Consider the following 18,575-nt stretch of genomic DNA (forward strand, 5'->3'; position numbering starts at 1 on the left):
ATTGTTATTGTGATTAAGCCTCATTGACTTGAGAGGGAGAAAGCAACAATTTTTAAAAATATAATTTTGGGTGAGAGCACACATTGCTGTAAATAATCGTGCGGTGATAGCTTCTAGGCATAGCGTTATTTATTGTGTGTGTAGTTTTATTATTTTTTATCAGTTGGTAGAAACAGATTAGCAAGGGGAACCCAGCTACAACTATTGTACTTGAATGAAGTAGAGCTGAGATGGGTGTGGGGCCCTCTTTGGCTAAGGGAAGCCCAAACTGGGCAGATTTGCCAGTCGCTCTGGAAGTCCAGTTAATGGAAGATTAGCGTGATTCAGGTCGAGTATAAACATTTGTTGCAAGTCTTGTGAGTTTATATACCCAGACATGGAAATGCTGGAATATATAGTAGTTCTGTGTTTAATTTTTTGAGGAACGTCCATACTGTTGTTCACAGATCCTGGTTACTTATCTCTAAAGTTGTGGTAAGCAGGGACTTCTGCTTTTGGATTTCCCTGTTATTCCAGAGCCAGCCAATTAGCCCCTCAATCTGCTGCTTCCCATGTTTGAGAGTTTTACATGGGAAGACTTTTCAGGATTCTGTTGATTCCCCTTCTTTTCTAAGTACTATTTATGATGAATGGGGGCTGCATGAGACTTCTTTGGCTACCATTTTCCACTAATGGCAGCAGAAAATTATTCTGCCTCTCTTGTTTGTTTGCTTCTGGTGATTTGTGTTTTTTTTGTTGTTGTTGTTGTTTTTTGGTCTTTTTATTCTCTTTTATGTTTGTTTTATTTTGTTAGATTGCGGGAAGAGAGATTCTATGATACTGTCTCATTCTGTCATCCTGGAAATCTGTTTGTTCAGTTTTTGCTTAAAATTGTAATTTGTCTTCTGTACAATTTTAGTGATGGTACATGTCATGAAAGAGAATTCAAGCTACAGGCTAAAGTGTTGTTTTTAAATTATTTGTGGGTTATCACATTTTCCATAGCTTGTCAAGATAGTAAAAATTTCATTTTAATTACACTAACTCTTTAAGAGCTGTTACAGTTTCCTTTATGTAACAAAGGAAGGCCAGTTCTGTGGGTTTGAATACCTTTGCTTTCATGAATAATTCAATAAGGCAGTTAATAAAGATGAGTAGTTAGTTGTTCCTAAGTGATTGAGGGTGAAATGATAGGAGATTATTCAAGCTTTTCTCAACAGAGCTATGATATCATTTGGCTAGGCAAAACCTTGGTAGTTATCACACAAATCTCTGCTCTAAACTTGGATGAAGCTAAATAAAACATTTCTTAGACTCAATATAGGCTCAGCAGGAACTGCAGGCCTCAGCTTGGGAATCTCTAAACGATTAGCTCCCAAATATCTGGCTTCGCACAAATATATACACATGCACATGAACACACACACACACACACACACAGTTTCTATGGCGATGAACTCTTTTCTTCCATGTACCCATCATTTACATTCACCAATTATTAACATTTGTGACATTTGTTTTATTGTTTGCCCTCTACACCTCCTCCCTCCCCCCATTAAAAAAAAAATCAGTCCTTTGAAAGTTATTTGCACACATCATGGCACTTCCCTACAAAGATAAATTTTAATTACACACTTTATTCCACAGTTGAGCCTGGTTACAATTAATTATTCATTACTAATGGTTACAGCTGGAAATTTTGCAAAGGAGCTGGAGACTGAGAGGGAAATTCAAGAGAAGTTTCATTAATTGGGGATGCCTTTTGACCATGCTGATTGTAGAGAAAAGTATGGCTAAAATGATTTGCAGCAAGAAGGCAATTGTACCAAGGCAAGGCTGTCTTATGTGACTAAGGCTCAAAGCAGCCATCATCCAGAAGGGCCAGACAAGGACCATTTGTTTTATCCGTGAGCTATCCAAGAGTGTTTTTATAACACTCTTCTGGGACCAAGAAGTAGAGATCAATGCTCTGTGTTCCTCTTCCTGAATGTGATTTTCAACAGAAAAACAGGACAGTCACTGGTGTTGGAAGAATTTATTTTTCGTAAATCCTGGTCTTCTGCAGTCCTTTTGAGCTTAACTTGCCAGTGGACGAGTGTGTCAACCTCTCTCAGCTTCAATTTCCTCTTCTATAAAATCAATAATAGTGATGATAAGATAATAGACAGAAAATGCCTACTATGCTGTCTGGAACAGAGCACATAATAGATGCTCATTAACCAGTATACACAATTATTATTACTTTCCACAAGTTTTGTGACAGTATTAGAGCAAATTCAATTTTCCAATGAAAACATGAATATTATTTATGATTATAAATTTATTAATGGTAGTATAATCTTTTTTTAAAAGCCTTTATCTCTTAGGAATATATTTCAAAGTATTTAATAATGAAATGATACAATATCTGCTTATATAATCCATAGTAAAACAGTATAGATGGAAACAAAATTGGCCAGGTGTTGACAATTGTGGAAGCTGGGTAAAGAAGGGGGAGTCATTAAACCTTTTTTTTTTTACTTTTGCACATATTTAAAATTCCAAAATAAATAAACAAAAGTTGATAATTTCCTGCTTAAAGCAAAGGACATTGAATTAAACACTTTCAACAGTGTAGGAAACATTTCTCATTTCTCAGCGTCTCTCACTCTTATAAAAAATATTCCATTAAATAAACACATAATCACTCTTTTCTTCAGTACAACGCTCTGAAGGGACCCCCCCATCTGTCTGTCTTATCAGGGCTTTTGTCCTAGACAATTATCAGCAATTAAATTATTATAAAGTTGGTGAAAAAAATCCATCAGGTTAGACTGTTTGGGGGGGGATGTAAACATGTTTAATGTGAAGTGTTCTTCTTGATTCAGAGTGACAATGGATGATAGCTGTCTTTGTTAATTTTAGGAAACAGTAATTTCTGGCCACTCAAGGAACCTTTTAGAAGCTGTTTAGAGAGAGGTGTGAATTAAAAATGATTTGGTTCTTTCAGGGGGAAAAAAAGATATAACAATTACAAAATATTCATGGTGAAAATTCACACTTCCAAGTTAGATAAATAAGGGAGTAACTATCCTCTTCGAAAGAAGCACTCTTGGAATTCCTTACAACACCAGACTCTCCATATGTTTAAGTATCTGTTTACACACCATTAACAACTTCCTTAAATTCTAGGAGGAAGGTCGGGGAAGGGAGAAGACTGTCCATACTGGATGGTTAGTCAATGCACAGCAGTTAAAGATTGGTCAAAGGACAGGCTTATCTTGGAAATATCATTTAAGCAAAAGGGAAAGTATTCGAGTACAGAATGGCACACACACACACACAATTGTGTAAATCGGGGCACAGGCCTGAGGTTGCCAAGCCTTAGTGCTGAGGAAGCAGAGCGCCTAATCATGCACACTCGGCCGCAGCTTCATTACTGTTGCTGAAGGGCCTGGGTTAATTAGCCCCTCCGGAAGGAGAGCTTTTACTCCAGAGACCCCAGGAAAGAAAGCCCTGTAAGAGCAGCTGTTGGCCCACTTCCGGGGTCTGGAGAAGAGGTTTGGCTTCCTGGGTTTAAGGATTATTACTCAGTACTGAGAGATCCAAGATCTTTCTTCTCCCTCATAGAAAGCACACCATTCAGGTGGTCCAGGTTCCAGCTAATTCTAGAACTGGAAATAGCAAAACGTCTAGTGAAATATTGTATTTTATTAATTTTAAGTTGGATTATAAAGTAATATCAATCATTTTTAGACAAAACATCAGCACTTTTGTACCCAAATGAGTGAAATCTTTCAAAGTAGTCACTCAGAACACGTTTGAAAGTTCCCTTTGTAGTATCACTTGGGGTCAATTTGTAAGACGCATAAGATATTTGTAGCCAAAATGATTATGTGCAATTTACTCACCAGATCTGGTTTTAGACTTTCACAAAAATCAAATCCATTCTGCCCTGGGAGATAGTCTAAACAAGCAATTTTAAAACTGTTTTGAGTGATGACTTTACTCTTAGAATGAGTTCAGACTGATCTCCGGTGCTTACATGGAAAGGGACAGCTCTCTTCTGGAGAGTTAAGTTCTAACGTATAGATTTTAAAAACCAGACATAAAAGATATTTGGTGAATGTAGTTTCTGCAATTGAGAGTAAATATGGGATGAAATAAAATAGTGGGTCCCCTATGCTACCTCCAGCAGGCTCTTAGCATGTTGGTGAGGATTTGGACTGTAGGTGCAGTATGTATAACATCTTCCTGGCTCATTCTACATTCAGAGAACCTACAAAGCTAAATCTGGCTCCAGGTTATCATCTTGTTTCATAATTTTAACATATACTTTCCTTTTTAATCTCAAAATAAAACAATAATTTCTCAATTTTGCCTTTTTTCTGTTTTAAAGTTTACAACTGTGAATCAAATGATTTCTTAATGCAAAAAGTTTGGCTGTGATAACTTTTTTTTGGTTTTGCTACCCACTTTAATTCAAACTCATATTATATTTTAGCAATTTCTGTGGGTGTTTTTCAGAATATCAAATAATGCTCCTGTAGGTAGTTATCATCTAAAATGGTTTCCAAGATACTGATATTGTTTTGAAGTTGGGATGTCATCCTCCTTTGCCTATTTACTCATATGTAGATACACAGAACCAGGAGATTTTTATTCTAACAATAGCATACCCAACAAACAAGAACTAAATGTCTATTTATTTATATCAGATTAATTTGAATGATTGAGATAAAATAGCAAAATTGATGATATTGAAGGAAGGAAAATAAAACAGTATTCTTTTTTATTTCATTTGAACTACAAATGCAATTCCTTAGTGTATTTCAGCTTTGGTTTTTCCTCTCCTCAGCCCCTGGAGTGCCCTGGTTCCGGAGGAGTTGGGGTAAAGGGGCAGAGGGACACGAGGTCCATCTTGCCAGGCTGAGTCAGGCCAATGCAGCTGCTGGCCTGGGCGCAGGCGTGGGCGGCCACCTGTAGCTCCCAGCACAGCTGTTTGGTAGAGGCCAGCCAAAGCCCCATCGATGGGGTGGAGACAGGTGGCCAGTTGGGCGGCCAGTACATTCTGGCATGGGCTGAAAGAACACCTGGTTCCACTCTGTGGACCCACCACAGGAGGTCAAAGAATGTGCTTGCTGGCAGCAACCTGATGGCCCGAGTTTTCAAGCCCTGATGGCCCCGTTCTGACTAAAACAGAGAAAAACCCACCTTTCTTTCTCAAAATTGACCCCAAAGCCAACACGGGAATCATTCTGTTCCAGTTGTGTTGAAATAGGTCAATGAGGCCATCTGGCATGCCAAGAAATGGTGTGGGGGGCTGTCCGGCAGGAACAGGCTCTCTGATTCAAAACAGGACATTTCAGGGGAGGAGAGAGTCCTCATGTTGTGTTTGGCTGCTAACTGCCATTGCAGACACTGTCCATCCTTGAATATCTCTGACCTTCCTTTTCCTCCTCTTCCCATGAACTCTAAGTATGTCCTTGGAAACCACTTTGGATCCACACCTGTAATTTTGTCACTGGACATAGGAATTTTCATACTGACTACGACCACCTATGGAGAAAGGAGCCCAAAGTTCACCCTTTCCTGACACTGGGGCTCCGCTGATGGCCTTGGGCCCACTGCTTCCCGGGAAGGAGGACCCCGTTTCCTCTGGCCTGGTGAGTCAGTTTCTCTCTAGCAGAGCAACATCCTCTGAACTTCCTGTCCCAGATGCAGACCAGGTAGTTCCCTTCCGTGTTCCAAAGAGGTTCCCCTCACTGGTTCTGTGGCTCTTGGTAACTTAGCCTCTCAGAGCCTCAGTTTCGGCACCTGGAGACGGAGTTGATGGTATCATCTTCCTAGTTTTATAATAACGCATTCAATAAGAAAGCATATGTTAAGTGTCCAGCACAACAGGTGCTCAGCAGCAAATACTGGTTTTATAAATGAATGACCATAGCTGAAGCCACTCTCTAGACACAGAGGCCACTCCTGGCCTGGACTGGCCCAGGACGGGAACTTCCTGCTGCCACTTTTGCTTGGGATTTCAGGGGCCTCATCTCACAATTATGGCACATAACTGCCCTTTCTGGGGACACAGATCAGGCCTGTCCAAGAATGACATCGGCCTGGAGCCAGTAGAAGCCACCCACTGTCAAGCCATTGTCCAGAGGCAGGCACTTTGATTTCTGAGAGGCCTAGAGCCGGTGGGATAACTTGCCCCTTCTCATGACAAGCTTCTCTGTCAGGTAAGGTATCCAAGCCAAGATGCAAGAAAAGACTTCTCGACTGAACTTCACAAACCTTAAGGTCTTGGGCAGTGGAATCAGACTGGTCAGGCATGTTCTGTGCCATGAGGGGAACAGGAATATTCAGGCTCTGGAGTGGGGACATCAGAAGCTGTTGGGCCCTTGTGTAACCACTGGATGTTTCAGTGTTGATAGGACGTTGTCATGGAAATCAGCTTTCATCAACTATGCAGCTCAAGGCTTTCAGTGGGCTAAAGGGAACTATTGACCAAAAGACAATATAGGTATCACTTTGGTTCCGCCCCAGAGTACAGCCAGCCCTCAAACCACTGTCCCATCTCTGGCCTCAGATATCATCTGAGGATGAAATGAGGGACAAAAAATGCTAGGAATAACCTTCTGAGAAAAAGACTGGAGAAAAGACCATTTTCCTTTTAAGTTCCAGCTGGAGGTTTTGAAGTCTGAGGCACAAAACTATTGTGAACAGCTGTGTTTTCTAAAAACACATGTTAGTTTATTCCACATATTCTGATGATATGAATGAGACAGAATTCCAAACACAACTTGTCACTTTTTTATTCAGTCAATGATCTTTTCTCCTTCTTGTGATCACCTATTTAGAAACTTCCAGTCTGCCTGGGCTGTGATTTCTCTCCCTGAATTACATTTCTTTTCCCATCTTTAAAAAATAATGAATCTTGTCCTAGCCAAACAAATTCATACACTTTTTTTCTTACCAAAATCAATACCCAATTTTCTTCCTAACTTACTTGAAAAAATGTCACCTGGCATTTTGGGGCATCACATCTTAGGGGTGATCCTAGAGCTCCCTGGGGAGGAGCAGAATCTCTAGGAGGGTAGATTGTGCTCAGTGCCCTAGGCAGGTTGTGCCCTTTACATTCCAAAGAGAGAAGAACATTTCAACGAAAGCTTGAAAACAACTGTAGATGAAAAGACAGACTTGAATCTGAGGAATGGACGCTAAGGCGAGCCTTGTTTCTTGGTATCTCCCTCTCCCCTGCCCCTAGCAGAACAACTCTTTGCAAATACAGTGAGAAGTTGAAACGGTGGGTCCCAGGGTCTTCTCATTAACTGAGCATTCATAATACTTCAGCCACTTGTGGCCTCTAGGATGACTTTGAGGAAATACTCCCCAAGACTATCTAATCATCTCACCTGATTTCTTCTAATGTATTAAGCTTGAATGTATGTGGATGCGGCATGGGAGTAAGTGAATGAAAGCACAACCGTGCTTGGGTATCCCGTATCTTATGTAATTGGTAAAGCTGTCATTATGAAAGTACTCAAATTGCCAGGCATGAATGTTGGCTGCTGAGTGTCAGAAACTGCTGTTACCTTTGCATATGATAGTGTGCTCCAGCTCAGCAGAGACTGTCTGAAGGTGGAACAATATGCCCGTCATGTTTCTATGCTCCCCATTGACTCTGAGGAGTAAAATCCTTCAAGTACGAATTGTTTTGTTCAGCATCCTTTCCACAATGAAGTCTCTTGCATCTTCCTCTATGCTAAAGAATTTACATGGAAGGCAAAAAAGGAGGGAGCAAAAGAGTTGTAAGCAAGTGATTGGACGTACATGGCAGTGGCCAATCTGGACTTCCTTTGTACCCTTAGAATGGTTGGCTGGTGGCATCTGAGGAAATAGCTCTCCACTGCCCCTCCCCCCCGAAATGTCCGAAGCTCTTGCATTTAGATATTACAAATGGATATCATCTCTGGGGAGGGTATTAAGGATGCAACAAATTAACTCAATCCTGGATAGTACCTGGAAAATCTGGATAATGTACATGTAGTAATCCAAGGGATAGATCCCTTCTACTGCAAGTTCAACATCAGCTTTTCAGAGAATAGACAACTTCCATCTGAATCGTTCTTATAAGCTGAATTTTTATTTTTACTAAATTATCTATGTTAAAAAAAAAAAAATCTGTGCCTGGTGTGGAATTTCACTCCATCAAGTGTTACAATGACTTTTCATTTTCATTACAAGCAGGAGAATGAAGGACACGTGTTAGGAAACATGGCAATAAATTAGAATATAATTTACAAAAGCAAAAAAAAAAGTAACAGTGTACCACATTAATACTGAGTATAAAATAATAAGCAACAACTAATCACAATAATACAAAGGTAATTTTGTTCTGCATTATGAAGGATACCTATGTGACATTCACTCAAATAAAAATATTCCTAATGAAATGGAGTGTTTGGGGAGTCATAGGTGTCTCAAGAGGTTTAATCAGTTGGGTACATTTACCTTTTGATTTTTGGCAGGCCTGTATGCCAGTGGCAGATACTGCTCTCAGCCACGGGTCCCAGCTTTCTTGAGGTTCCTTAAGTAGTCTATAGGGTTCACTACTTTCGGAGGGCCTGTGAGACTGGCTCGGCCTCCACTGATGATCTAGGGCAGGGGTGTCCAAACTGCAGCCCGCAATCCATTGTTCATTGGCCCGCAGCAAATTCCAAAAATATATTTAGTTTACTTAAATAAACCAGGTGAGGCAATACGTACTTCACCTCGAGTGAGTGGCCCGGCTGTTTTGTGTATTTTACCGCATATGGCCCTTGGAAAAACACGTTGAAAAAAGTCTGGACATCCCTGATCTAGGGTCACTATTTAGGAAAAGAGCGTCGGGTAGCCATATAGCTGGCTACAGAATAGCAGCGGTATTGTGATGTACTGTGGAATGTGATTTGTTTTTCCCCACTCAGGTTTAAATTCAGGGCCTATCTGAAGATGTTTGGTCCTGCTAAATTCTGTGCTTGGTTCCTTCTGAAAAGGTAATCTGATGCTGCCCCTGGGAGCTTTCTGCTGCTGGTGTACACCGCAGGGGGACACTGGCTGCCCTCCTCTTCCAGCACCAGTGTGGGGCTATGTGGTGCCCAGGGGGATGGCCCTCGCAAGGTTGGTTTCCAGGTGAGGTAACAAATAGCCGTTAGTCAGTAATGTAAGAAATCTTCTTCAAATAAAAACATGAGCTGATATTTATGTTGGAGGAAAGCAGATCCTGATAGCAAACCTATGCCTAAGATGCTACAGAAACCACCCTTGTTGTTTATTTCACTAGGTCACATTAGCACCATGTTAACTGCTCTTTGCAAAGCACCAATGGAATTCAGTGCTGGGGTTGCCTTCCCTGCACTGAGTGGCTAAGATGGCACTTACAGCGGGCTGTTCTTCTGAGGGCAGCAGAGATAGGGGCCCTGGCAACAACTCTCATGTGTCGTGAATAGCTCTCTCTGGAAAGGTTAGGGACGTGAGTTGTGGATTGAGAGCAAGCAAGTGATGAGACATAGATGACTGTGACGGAGCATGCGGAATGACATCCTGTGCTTATTCTCCACAGCAAACCTGAAGTTTGGATTGGTTTTTAAAATCTGTGAGTCTCCCTTCCTTGCTGAAAAATCCTAATCACCCACATTAGGTCATGGTACATGTGCTGCCCTTGACATGGAGTTTCAGAGCACACGGATGGATTTAAGTCAAACACTCTTTAGCTGCAAGTAGTATCTTTTTACAAAGTAGCCATTTGATTTGAGTCTGAGGTGTTGGGGTAGCATGGTGGACACATGTGTAGAGCACAAAGCACATTCATCAAGAACCGGCTGCAAGCTACAAGTGTTCAAGTACAGAATATTAATAAGTACCCTCTTTTTTCTTCCTTTCTTTTTTTAAAATCTCACTGTCGGATTTTTTGATGAGCATAATGTGAAACTTGTGGATAGGAAGACTATGAGCTAGTCAATTTAATTTAGGTGAACTTGATGCTAGAATTTGACTTGTCCAAGCAACTGGGTTTCACATTTAATTGCCATTCAGAGTATCCATAAAAAGTATAAAATACTTGGTTGAGTGATTATTAAAATTAGGCTTGATGATCTCTAGTCTTCATGAGTTTTTCTTCTTTGGTTGTTATCCCTTGCCTACTTTAAAACTCACAGAAATAGCACATTTATGTGCAAGCATACTCACCTATCCATACACTCAAAAGCGCCCGCACACACACACACTTGCTCTCATATAAATAAATGCCCTTCTGCCATATCAAAGAAGGGACATCTGGAACCCATCGTAATTGTCAGCAAAAGGGTCTGTCTAGTTGTCACTGAGCCAGTCTATCATTTGCATGGTTGTGGTCTCAGTGAGCTCCACGTGCACGCAGCAAGCCAGTGGGGCAGAAGCCTTTCTGTGGCTGGTGCGGATGTAAACACGAGTGAGTTGGAGCAACTCAAATACGAGCTGAGGCATCCTGTGTGGTGGTAGCAAAGGGCCTGGTCCCTCAGTCTCTACCGTACCCCAGGTCTGGCTTCTGCCTGAAACCGAAATGGTTTTCTCTTAAAGTTTTAATGGAAATCTCAGCTGCACTCGCACAATGGCGAGTTGGCCACAGTCTCGCAGCACTGGATTTATAGACTCGCACAGCTGCAGTAACTGATGCACTGCTTCAAACTAAGTCCTTCATTGTTGTTCAGTTTAATATAGTTTATATATGGCTCACAGCAGTGTTCAGAACAGGGGGGTCGTTCCTAAGGAAATTAAGTAGGAGGAAGGAAAATAATACGAACTTTCATTACTTTTGAGTTATAATTGCTCCTTAAATTACAGTTCAAAGCCCGTTTTAGAATTTAAATGGTGGTGCTGTTGTGGTGAGATAAAGTATAGTAAATATTTTTAAGCTATGACTTAAGATTTCTGAATCTTCTTTACTTCCATAGTTGACCAAGTCATAACAGCTACATTTTAAACAGTTTTAAATACAAATGGATTCAGTGTCATTGCTAAGTCTATAATAAAAATTATCTTAATGGTCCAAGGAGGTAAACAGGCTATTGGATTTACTCGAAAGAACACAAACGTTCCACAGTAAGCAAGTCTCCCTGTGTTGTTTGGATCTCTCCAATCTGGCATTCCCTCCTAATAACTGTGTCCAGCACTTTGGATCAATAAATCCTACTTCACAGAAGTTAAAATAATATTGAAATCCTGTCAGCTAAGGCTGACCAGTGGTTACGTTTTCCACAGGGTAATGCATTTGCAAGGACATCAATCCTCTTCTGGGTGGCTCTCTTTGATGGACGCATTTCCACGATGAAATGACAAGTCTCTCTCTCTGGCTTTCCGTGGGTCAGTGTCCTTGGCAGGTCTTACAACACATCTGTCTGAAGTATGCTCGAGTGCAGAACTTGAACTTCAGCACCAGTGGGCAATAAGCCACTTTGTTCACATCTTTGCACTCTAACGAATGGAGGCAGAAAATGGAAAACAATTAGAGGCACATAAACAAGCCCAGAAACAAGCCAATGAGCCCGGGTGTTCGGCAAGGACCGCCCCTTGCGCCAGTTCAGCTTGGCTTTCACATCCGTGTGGTTTTTGTTTTTGTTTTTAAGCATACCCTGTCTGGTACAGCCTACCAGAAACATTATTTGATATATTTTAACACAAATTAAAAATAAAATAAAAAAAGATTGCAAGGCTTTTCTCCCACACTTTTATAAGTATGGTGCATGCCCACCGTGTCTTGAAAGAATTACCATTTGTTGGGATAAATGATCACTTTAGACAGCTTGGAAACATGAGTCATTTTTCTTACAGTGCTTTTATTGCTTCTTTCTCAAGGGTTATTTTATTCAGCAGTGCAAGGTTATCCAAAATCAAACATGAGTTGCATTGTTTGATACCAAAGTACACGTCTCAGGAGAATGTGTGCATCTGGGAGGTGTGGGGATGGGCCTGGGTGAATGAAAGGATTGCTGACAGTGGCCTAGATTCAGCAACTACACGAGACAAAGAGGAAAACTCGGAGGGGTTGGCCTCAAATGGCAGCAGTCTGTGGGTTATGGAAACATGTAGAAATGTCTTTTTTTAATTTGGAAGTGAGACATGCCCTTCTTTTTTCCTATGTGTGTTTTCTCCTTAGTACTAGAACTGCCACAGTTGAAGTCTGCAGTTCTTGCAGCCAGAAGGTGAATACATGATTCTTTCTCCATCTCCCTTTGAGGCTGGTTACAGAAGATGGGGTGGAGAGGCCAGTGTAGAGAGGGACACAGACCTTTGATTTTCAGCAATACCCACCACCCCGACATAATCCCACTGCTGCTAAGAGTGAGATTCTTCTCCAGTCCTCTAGTCACTTTTATCTGGGGATTTTAAAATACTTTGTAAGCCTAGTAATTAAATTTCCATATGCCTCCCAGAATCAAAGTTCCACCCTCATTTTTCCAGGTGGTTATATTGAAGCATCCTGGGTAAATTGTTTCAGGTAATTAGAATCAGGCAGAGTTCAGTGTAACAAAACAGAGCTGTGGATGGTGTTGTTTGCTTGTTTATTTGCTTGTTTTTTTCCTGGCTTTGGAAATCCACTAATGTTCTAAGAAGTCCTGTACATGGTACACAAGCCACATGCTAATCTTGGAAAATTAAATGCAAAGAAATGGGAAAGTTTACAGTTCTTACTATTGAAAAGGTAACAAATCATATTGATCTCACTTTCAAGGGTCTTTCAGTGAAAGACTTAAAATTTTAAACTGTAACCCTCAATTCTCTGAAAATATAAGCTCTGCCACCATCAAATCCCTTACTGAAGATTTGATTTACAAAGAGAATAATAGATAGAAAATTTGAATAGAAATTTTCCACACTAGGACTCTCAATAAATTTCAGTTTTGGCTGAAGGAAGGTAGGAGAGACATGAAAATGTTCTTTAAACTTTGAAGTAAAATAAAGAGATGAGATGATGTTTGGTCAATCAAGTTTGAATTTGAGGTGAAATGGTATCCACATCTTTTAATTTAGAGGCCACCTTTTTTTTCCTCTTTCCTCTCTATCATGACCAGTAAAAGTAACCAAAACAAGTTTAGACTAAGAATATTTTTGTGGAAAAAAAAGTTTTTATCAGTTGTATACAAGAGGGATATAGTGTCACAGTAATAGTTATTAAAATGATGAGAAAAGCTGGCACAAGTCCACTCATCTTTCATCCCAAATCGCCATCCTAATGGGCAGCCCTCCCGAGGAGACCACCGCTCAGCCTTTGCAACAGGGCTTGGTGGGGCTGCTAGAAGTACAAAATACACTTTGGCTCTGACCCTCTTTGCCAAAATATAAAAATGATTTAGTTGATAAACAGATAGAGGAGGACTGGTTGTTTTACTAGTACAAGGAAATAAAATTAGAAGCTAGACTGCCTGGGTTTAATCCTAGCTTTACATTTACTAACTTTATGAGTCTGAACAAACCGCTTAACTTCTCTGTGCCTAAGTTTCCTCGTCTGTAAACAGGGATGATGAGAGTTCCCACCCTCAGAAGGAACATGGAGATCCTATGTTACCACCTAGTGTATAGAAAGTGTAGGGTATTGAATTGCAATTATTAGGAGCACTATTAGTTACTATTATCTCTTATCACCTGATGACAGTGAGCTGTGCTCTGAACTTCTCAATGAGGATGCGATATTCAGATTACTGCTGAGAAAATGCTGTCATATAGACACAAGTCAATTTGCAGACAAAACAAAGAAGAGTATTTCCTGGGAATCCATACGGCTTTATTGGGAGACTCTACTCCATTTATGGAAGAGTTTTCCTGAACCAGGAAAATTCTGAGATGAGTAAAATACAAGCAAATTCACAGATTTTCCATTTAGATTTAGACTTTGGAATCTGCTTAAATAATAGACAATAAATAATAAATAAAATAAAAATAAATTGTTTCTCTCTCCAGCAGCTCCTCTATCTGTCCATTTAGGCCATTACAAATATACTCGGGTATTATATTGTTTGGCTCTTTAGGTGGGGGCTGGAAATGAGAAGTCTCTCCTGGTCATTTAGGTGCGGGGTCTAGCCGAGGGATAGGCTGGAGGCCAGTTGCCAGGGGGTCCCTCTGTGAACTTCCCAACACCTCTGTTAATTCCCAACTAACTTAATTCTGACTAACTTGAAATTGTTTGGGTCCTAGGAGCGGTGTCAAGCTTAGCGAGGTGGCAACTGCTTAGGAGCGTCCCAGGACCTGCCTGTACGAGCTGCACAGCTCAGTGGTAAGAAGCAGCAGATCTGGAGTCAAATGGGCCTGAAGGTGAATTCTGGTACTGCTTCCTCCCAGTGTTTGTCCTGGGCTAAGTTACATCACCTCTTTAGACCACAGTTTCTTCATTTGTGAAATGGAAAGAGTGGTAAGACCTGCTCATGGGATGCTGTGAGGCTCACATGCGATAATGCCTCTAAAGCATATGCCACAGCACCCGGCGTGGAGGAAGCACTCAGTTTACCGGTTCTTATTATTGTCACTGACACATCTGCCTGTGAGAACAACCATCCCGTATTGTTTCTCTGGGACCCACATCAAAATGTATATAGGCTCTCAGGAAGGGTTACACAATGGCACACGAGCAAATTAACAGGAAGATAGTAAACGGAGAGCAGATGAGTGACGCTAGGGTGGGGGTGGGGAGAGACCTGAAGGAAGATGGGGGGAGGGGGAAAGTTGGCGGGGCCTAGGGGTGGCTGCCAACACTCAGACATGGGCCTTGATGAGATGCTAACACGGTAACTCCTGGGCTGAATAAGGACATTCAGCCTTGATGGAGTGCAAGGGGTTCTCACAAAGGAGGAGGCCCGAGGAATATCCCGCTTCCTGGTTGTGCCTTCCAGGGACTGCCCAACAGGAAGAATCAGTCTCAGAATTGATGAAAATCTATTCACCAAAGAAGGTCAACCATGACTGGTCTTTCATTCTCTCAGTCTTTTACCTCCACAAGAGCTTAATCTAGTAAGAATAACATTAAAAATAATTTACCAAATGCCTCCTATGTGCCAGGCACTGCCTTAGGTGGCTTTACATATTTATATTTTAATCCTTTTAAACATCTAAAACCTCAGCTTTACATAGACAGAAAAACTGACGCTCAAAAAGATTACGAAACTCATGCTGGGTCACACAGCTCGTTGGTCTGAGAACTGGGACCAGAACTCAGGTTTGTCTGACTCCAAAATTACTCTATTTTGGCAGTCTTCTTGGCATCTAAATGCAAAAAAGGTTTCTGCCTGTCATTGCTTCTGTACTCTTGGCTGATACCACTGATGATAAGTCAACCGTTAGGTGCCTCATTACCGGAGATTTGCTCTGCCACCTTAGAGAATGGGAAAATGTTTTTTGAACAGAGGGTCATGGGCATTCAGAATAGCCTGAATACTTTTCTTCAGCTGCACCTTTCTTCTTAAATTTTGTAAAATTACAAAAGTGAAAGGTGATTTTAGACACACCGGGAAGTTTTAAAGCCCCGTGATTATAGAAAGCTAAATGTCATCTTAAAAATATTAGGACCAGTTTTAAATTATATTGGTACATTCAGCCCATCTGTCACCTTTTTAGCTTAGCTAGAGAGGATTGACTTGTTGAGCATTTGGATTAACTCACTGACATTTTGCTGATGTAGTTGAGAGGCCTTAATTATAAAACTCATCGTTCACTAGTCGGCCTCATCCTCCAAGTCCATTAAAAATATGAAATAGTCTTTTCACTCCCACCCTTGAGCTAATACACAGTACAGCTTACATTGGTGATAAAACCATTGTTGAAAAATTGTGCATGAATTAAACTACATTTTCCCATTGAAATCAAAACAATAACAGAAATGTTCTGTTTTAATTTCTGAATGATCTTCAGTTGGCATTGATTTCTAGAAAATGTCTAAAAATTAAAAGTTTCTCTATACCCAAGTAATACATAATCTGCAAATAAACAGAAGATCTATTAAAAAGAATCCTTTAGTTTAAGTAGAATCTTTTTTGTAATATAATCCCTTTGTAACTGATCTATTTTGAAGATTTGGTCTTTACTATCATATTTTCTTCATGCAGATACACTTATATCTACTGCTTTTTAAGCAGTGGAATCTGAGCCATGAGGGTCAAGGATTTTAAGATAAAGGAGTCTGATTTTCTCTTCTACTATCATTATGTACCAGCTAAGTACTCTCCCGGGAAAAGAATGAAAAGACACTCTTTCTACCTTTTTTTTCTTACAAGGCTATTGGAAGGGTCAGAGGTCCTTATTGTGTGGTCTCTAGGAAATGTTTTGTGGACCTACCTAGTCTCTCCTTTTTTTATACCCTTTTCCCCCCTTGAAAATAGTTTTACTTTACCCAAGGTCAGGGACTTCTGGTAGGAATGATAATTTGTGGAGTATCCCTAAATTCTTCTCAGAGAGATTTGGGAATATATCAAGGGCTGAAAGTCAGCGCCTGGGCCCTGCAGTGGGAACTAGACCCCTCCTTATAACCTTAAGTAACTTGCCAGGTATGCTGGAGTGGGTCTCAGTGGGAATCTGGGCTTTGGTAGAGTTGAATGATAAAATTAGACAACCTGTTTCATAGGCAACACATGACTCTACTTTTCATTGATGTTCTAATGGGTTTCTCCCCAGGTGCTTTACATTAATCTTTCAAAACCCAGACCTAAAAGACATGATTTCAAAATACTCATACTGAACAGAGGCTTATTAATTTAGGATGCAGTTGTATTCAGTATCATTGTGACTTTGACGTGACTTAGTCCAAGGAGCATAATAGCAACTCCTGAAATGCAGCGCTCTTGCATTTAATGCACACAGCATTGCAAAGCCAGCCTAAATTGTATCCTTGGAGTGAGCTGGGACACACAGGGGCATACTCTTCCATGACCAGGTTGGACCACTCAGCATCTGTCTTTGGAGAATGCATGCCCTCTGTGCCTGAAGCTCTTTATGAAGCTCACAGGAAGAACACCGTGAGTAGAGAGTTATGACTGAATCATCTACAGGTCTGTCTTTTGGATTATAAATGTACAACCAGGTATGCCTCTGTCAAGCTACCCATGCACAGGCAGAGCCTGGTGAGAAGGGAGATGGCAAAGGCTGAGCATTTGCATGTGTGGTACCGGCGTGGATGTGGACTCAGCGTACTTTTCCTAAAAAAATTGTGCTTGAGCCCTGGATATTTTACGTATGCCAATGGAAAAGGATGAAACAAGTTTTGCTTGGGAACTCAACAAATTCCTTGCAATGGGAACAGGACACTAACTTTCTGTCCTCAAAGCAAGGTGTTATCAACTATGGAACTTTATTCTGATTTCATCTTGCCATGGACTAAGCCTCTCCACTCTCTCTTTACTTTCTATGCTTCCTCCTACCCAGTCTTATTCCCTAGATGTCACCTACTTTCAACCTCAAGGTGCTTTGATCCCCACACAAATCCAGAGCTCCCTCCAAATCAGACATTAGCAGATCAGAGCTCTTCAAAATGGTAAAGAAAAAAAGAAATTGGTCTTTCTCACCTCCTTGAAATCAAAAAGTTCACCTTCACCATCCCTTTCACTGATTTTAATACACTGGATGCCATTTTAAAACCCAAAATGAGTAGCTGTTTTGTTTCAGGGATTTTATAGATTTCTGGAGCTGCCCAGGCTTTCTCAGAGTCATTTACTTGAGGGACATTGAGAACGACCAAAGCCACCATTAGCTGGGCTGGTAATCCAATGTACACTAATCACGCCTTTCCTGGGTTGGTTACCAGCTCATGGCACAGCATGAATCATTACCTGGTAGCAATAAATACTAGATGACAGAGTGCCTTGTGCTACTGAGAAGCTGAAAAGACTCACCGTATAAACTACAAGAGAACTTGAAACTGCATAAAGATGAATAAAATGGCATTTGGGATAGAATTTCAGGTGAGTTTGAGTAGGCTAGTCCCAGCTGCCAGATGTACTTTAAAAAATTACTCTGAGTAGTATTTCAAATGCAGTGATACCCAGCATGTCTATAATTCCCTCTCAGCAGCAATACAGTGTAACCATCATCAGTGGCAATCTGTCAAGATGAAGCCTATAATGCTTTAACTCTTAGCTGAAGGCTTTTGGGAATAAAAACTAAAGCAGATGTGGAACATGGCAGATTTTATCTCCCTTCTTCCTGTTTCCTTTCCACAATTTCCTTTTAATTTTGTGATGCTCCACTTCTTTCTCTTATTTCTTTTTCTTTCTCTTTTTTTTTTCTCTTTTTATTTCTCCATTTTCTTTCTCTTATTATCCGTTGTTGCTTTAACCTCTCTCCCTTTCTTTAATCTTTCTCCATTATTTATTTTTATTTTTTAAAAATCTTATTCAAATTCTATTATTTTATTATGGGTTCTGAGGACAAATGTGCTTAATTTCTCTACAGGTGCCTAACTTCCTTATCACAATTAATATCATGATGAATGATTAAATTTGAAACTTGGGAGTCATACAGAACACCTCCATATCTCTCATCCCCATATCTAATTGTGCATCAGGTTCTTTTTATTCTCTTTTCCATTTTATTCTCCTTTGTTCCATTCGTTATCCTCCTTT

The 18,575-nt window shown here is 40.5% G+C and overlaps 1 protein-coding gene across 5 annotated transcripts in view; it reads right to left on the minus strand.

The window, feature by feature from the left end:
- Positions 1–8,079: 8,079 nt before the first annotated feature.
- Positions 8,080–18,575, minus strand: part of ADAMTS6 (ADAM metallopeptidase with thrombospondin type 1 motif 6) — a 262,327-nt gene continuing 251,831 nt past the window's right edge. For all 5 annotated transcript variants that reach the window (XM_019743866.3, XM_074328899.2, XM_088796526.1 and 2 more), the window contains one exon: positions 8,080–11,448. In XM_019743866.3, coding sequence (XP_019599425.1) covers positions 11,339–11,448 — 110 coding nt within the window. In that variant the 3' untranslated portion in view covers positions 8,080–11,338. The remainder of the gene's footprint in view (positions 11,449–18,575) is intronic.

The sequence above is a fragment of the Rhinolophus sinicus genome, chromosome 3, assembly GCF_057876585.1.
Source record: "Rhinolophus sinicus isolate RSI-liver-muscle chromosome 3, RSI-T2T, whole genome shotgun sequence".
Classification (NCBI taxonomy): domain Eukaryota; kingdom Metazoa; phylum Chordata; class Mammalia; order Chiroptera; family Rhinolophidae; genus Rhinolophus; species Rhinolophus sinicus.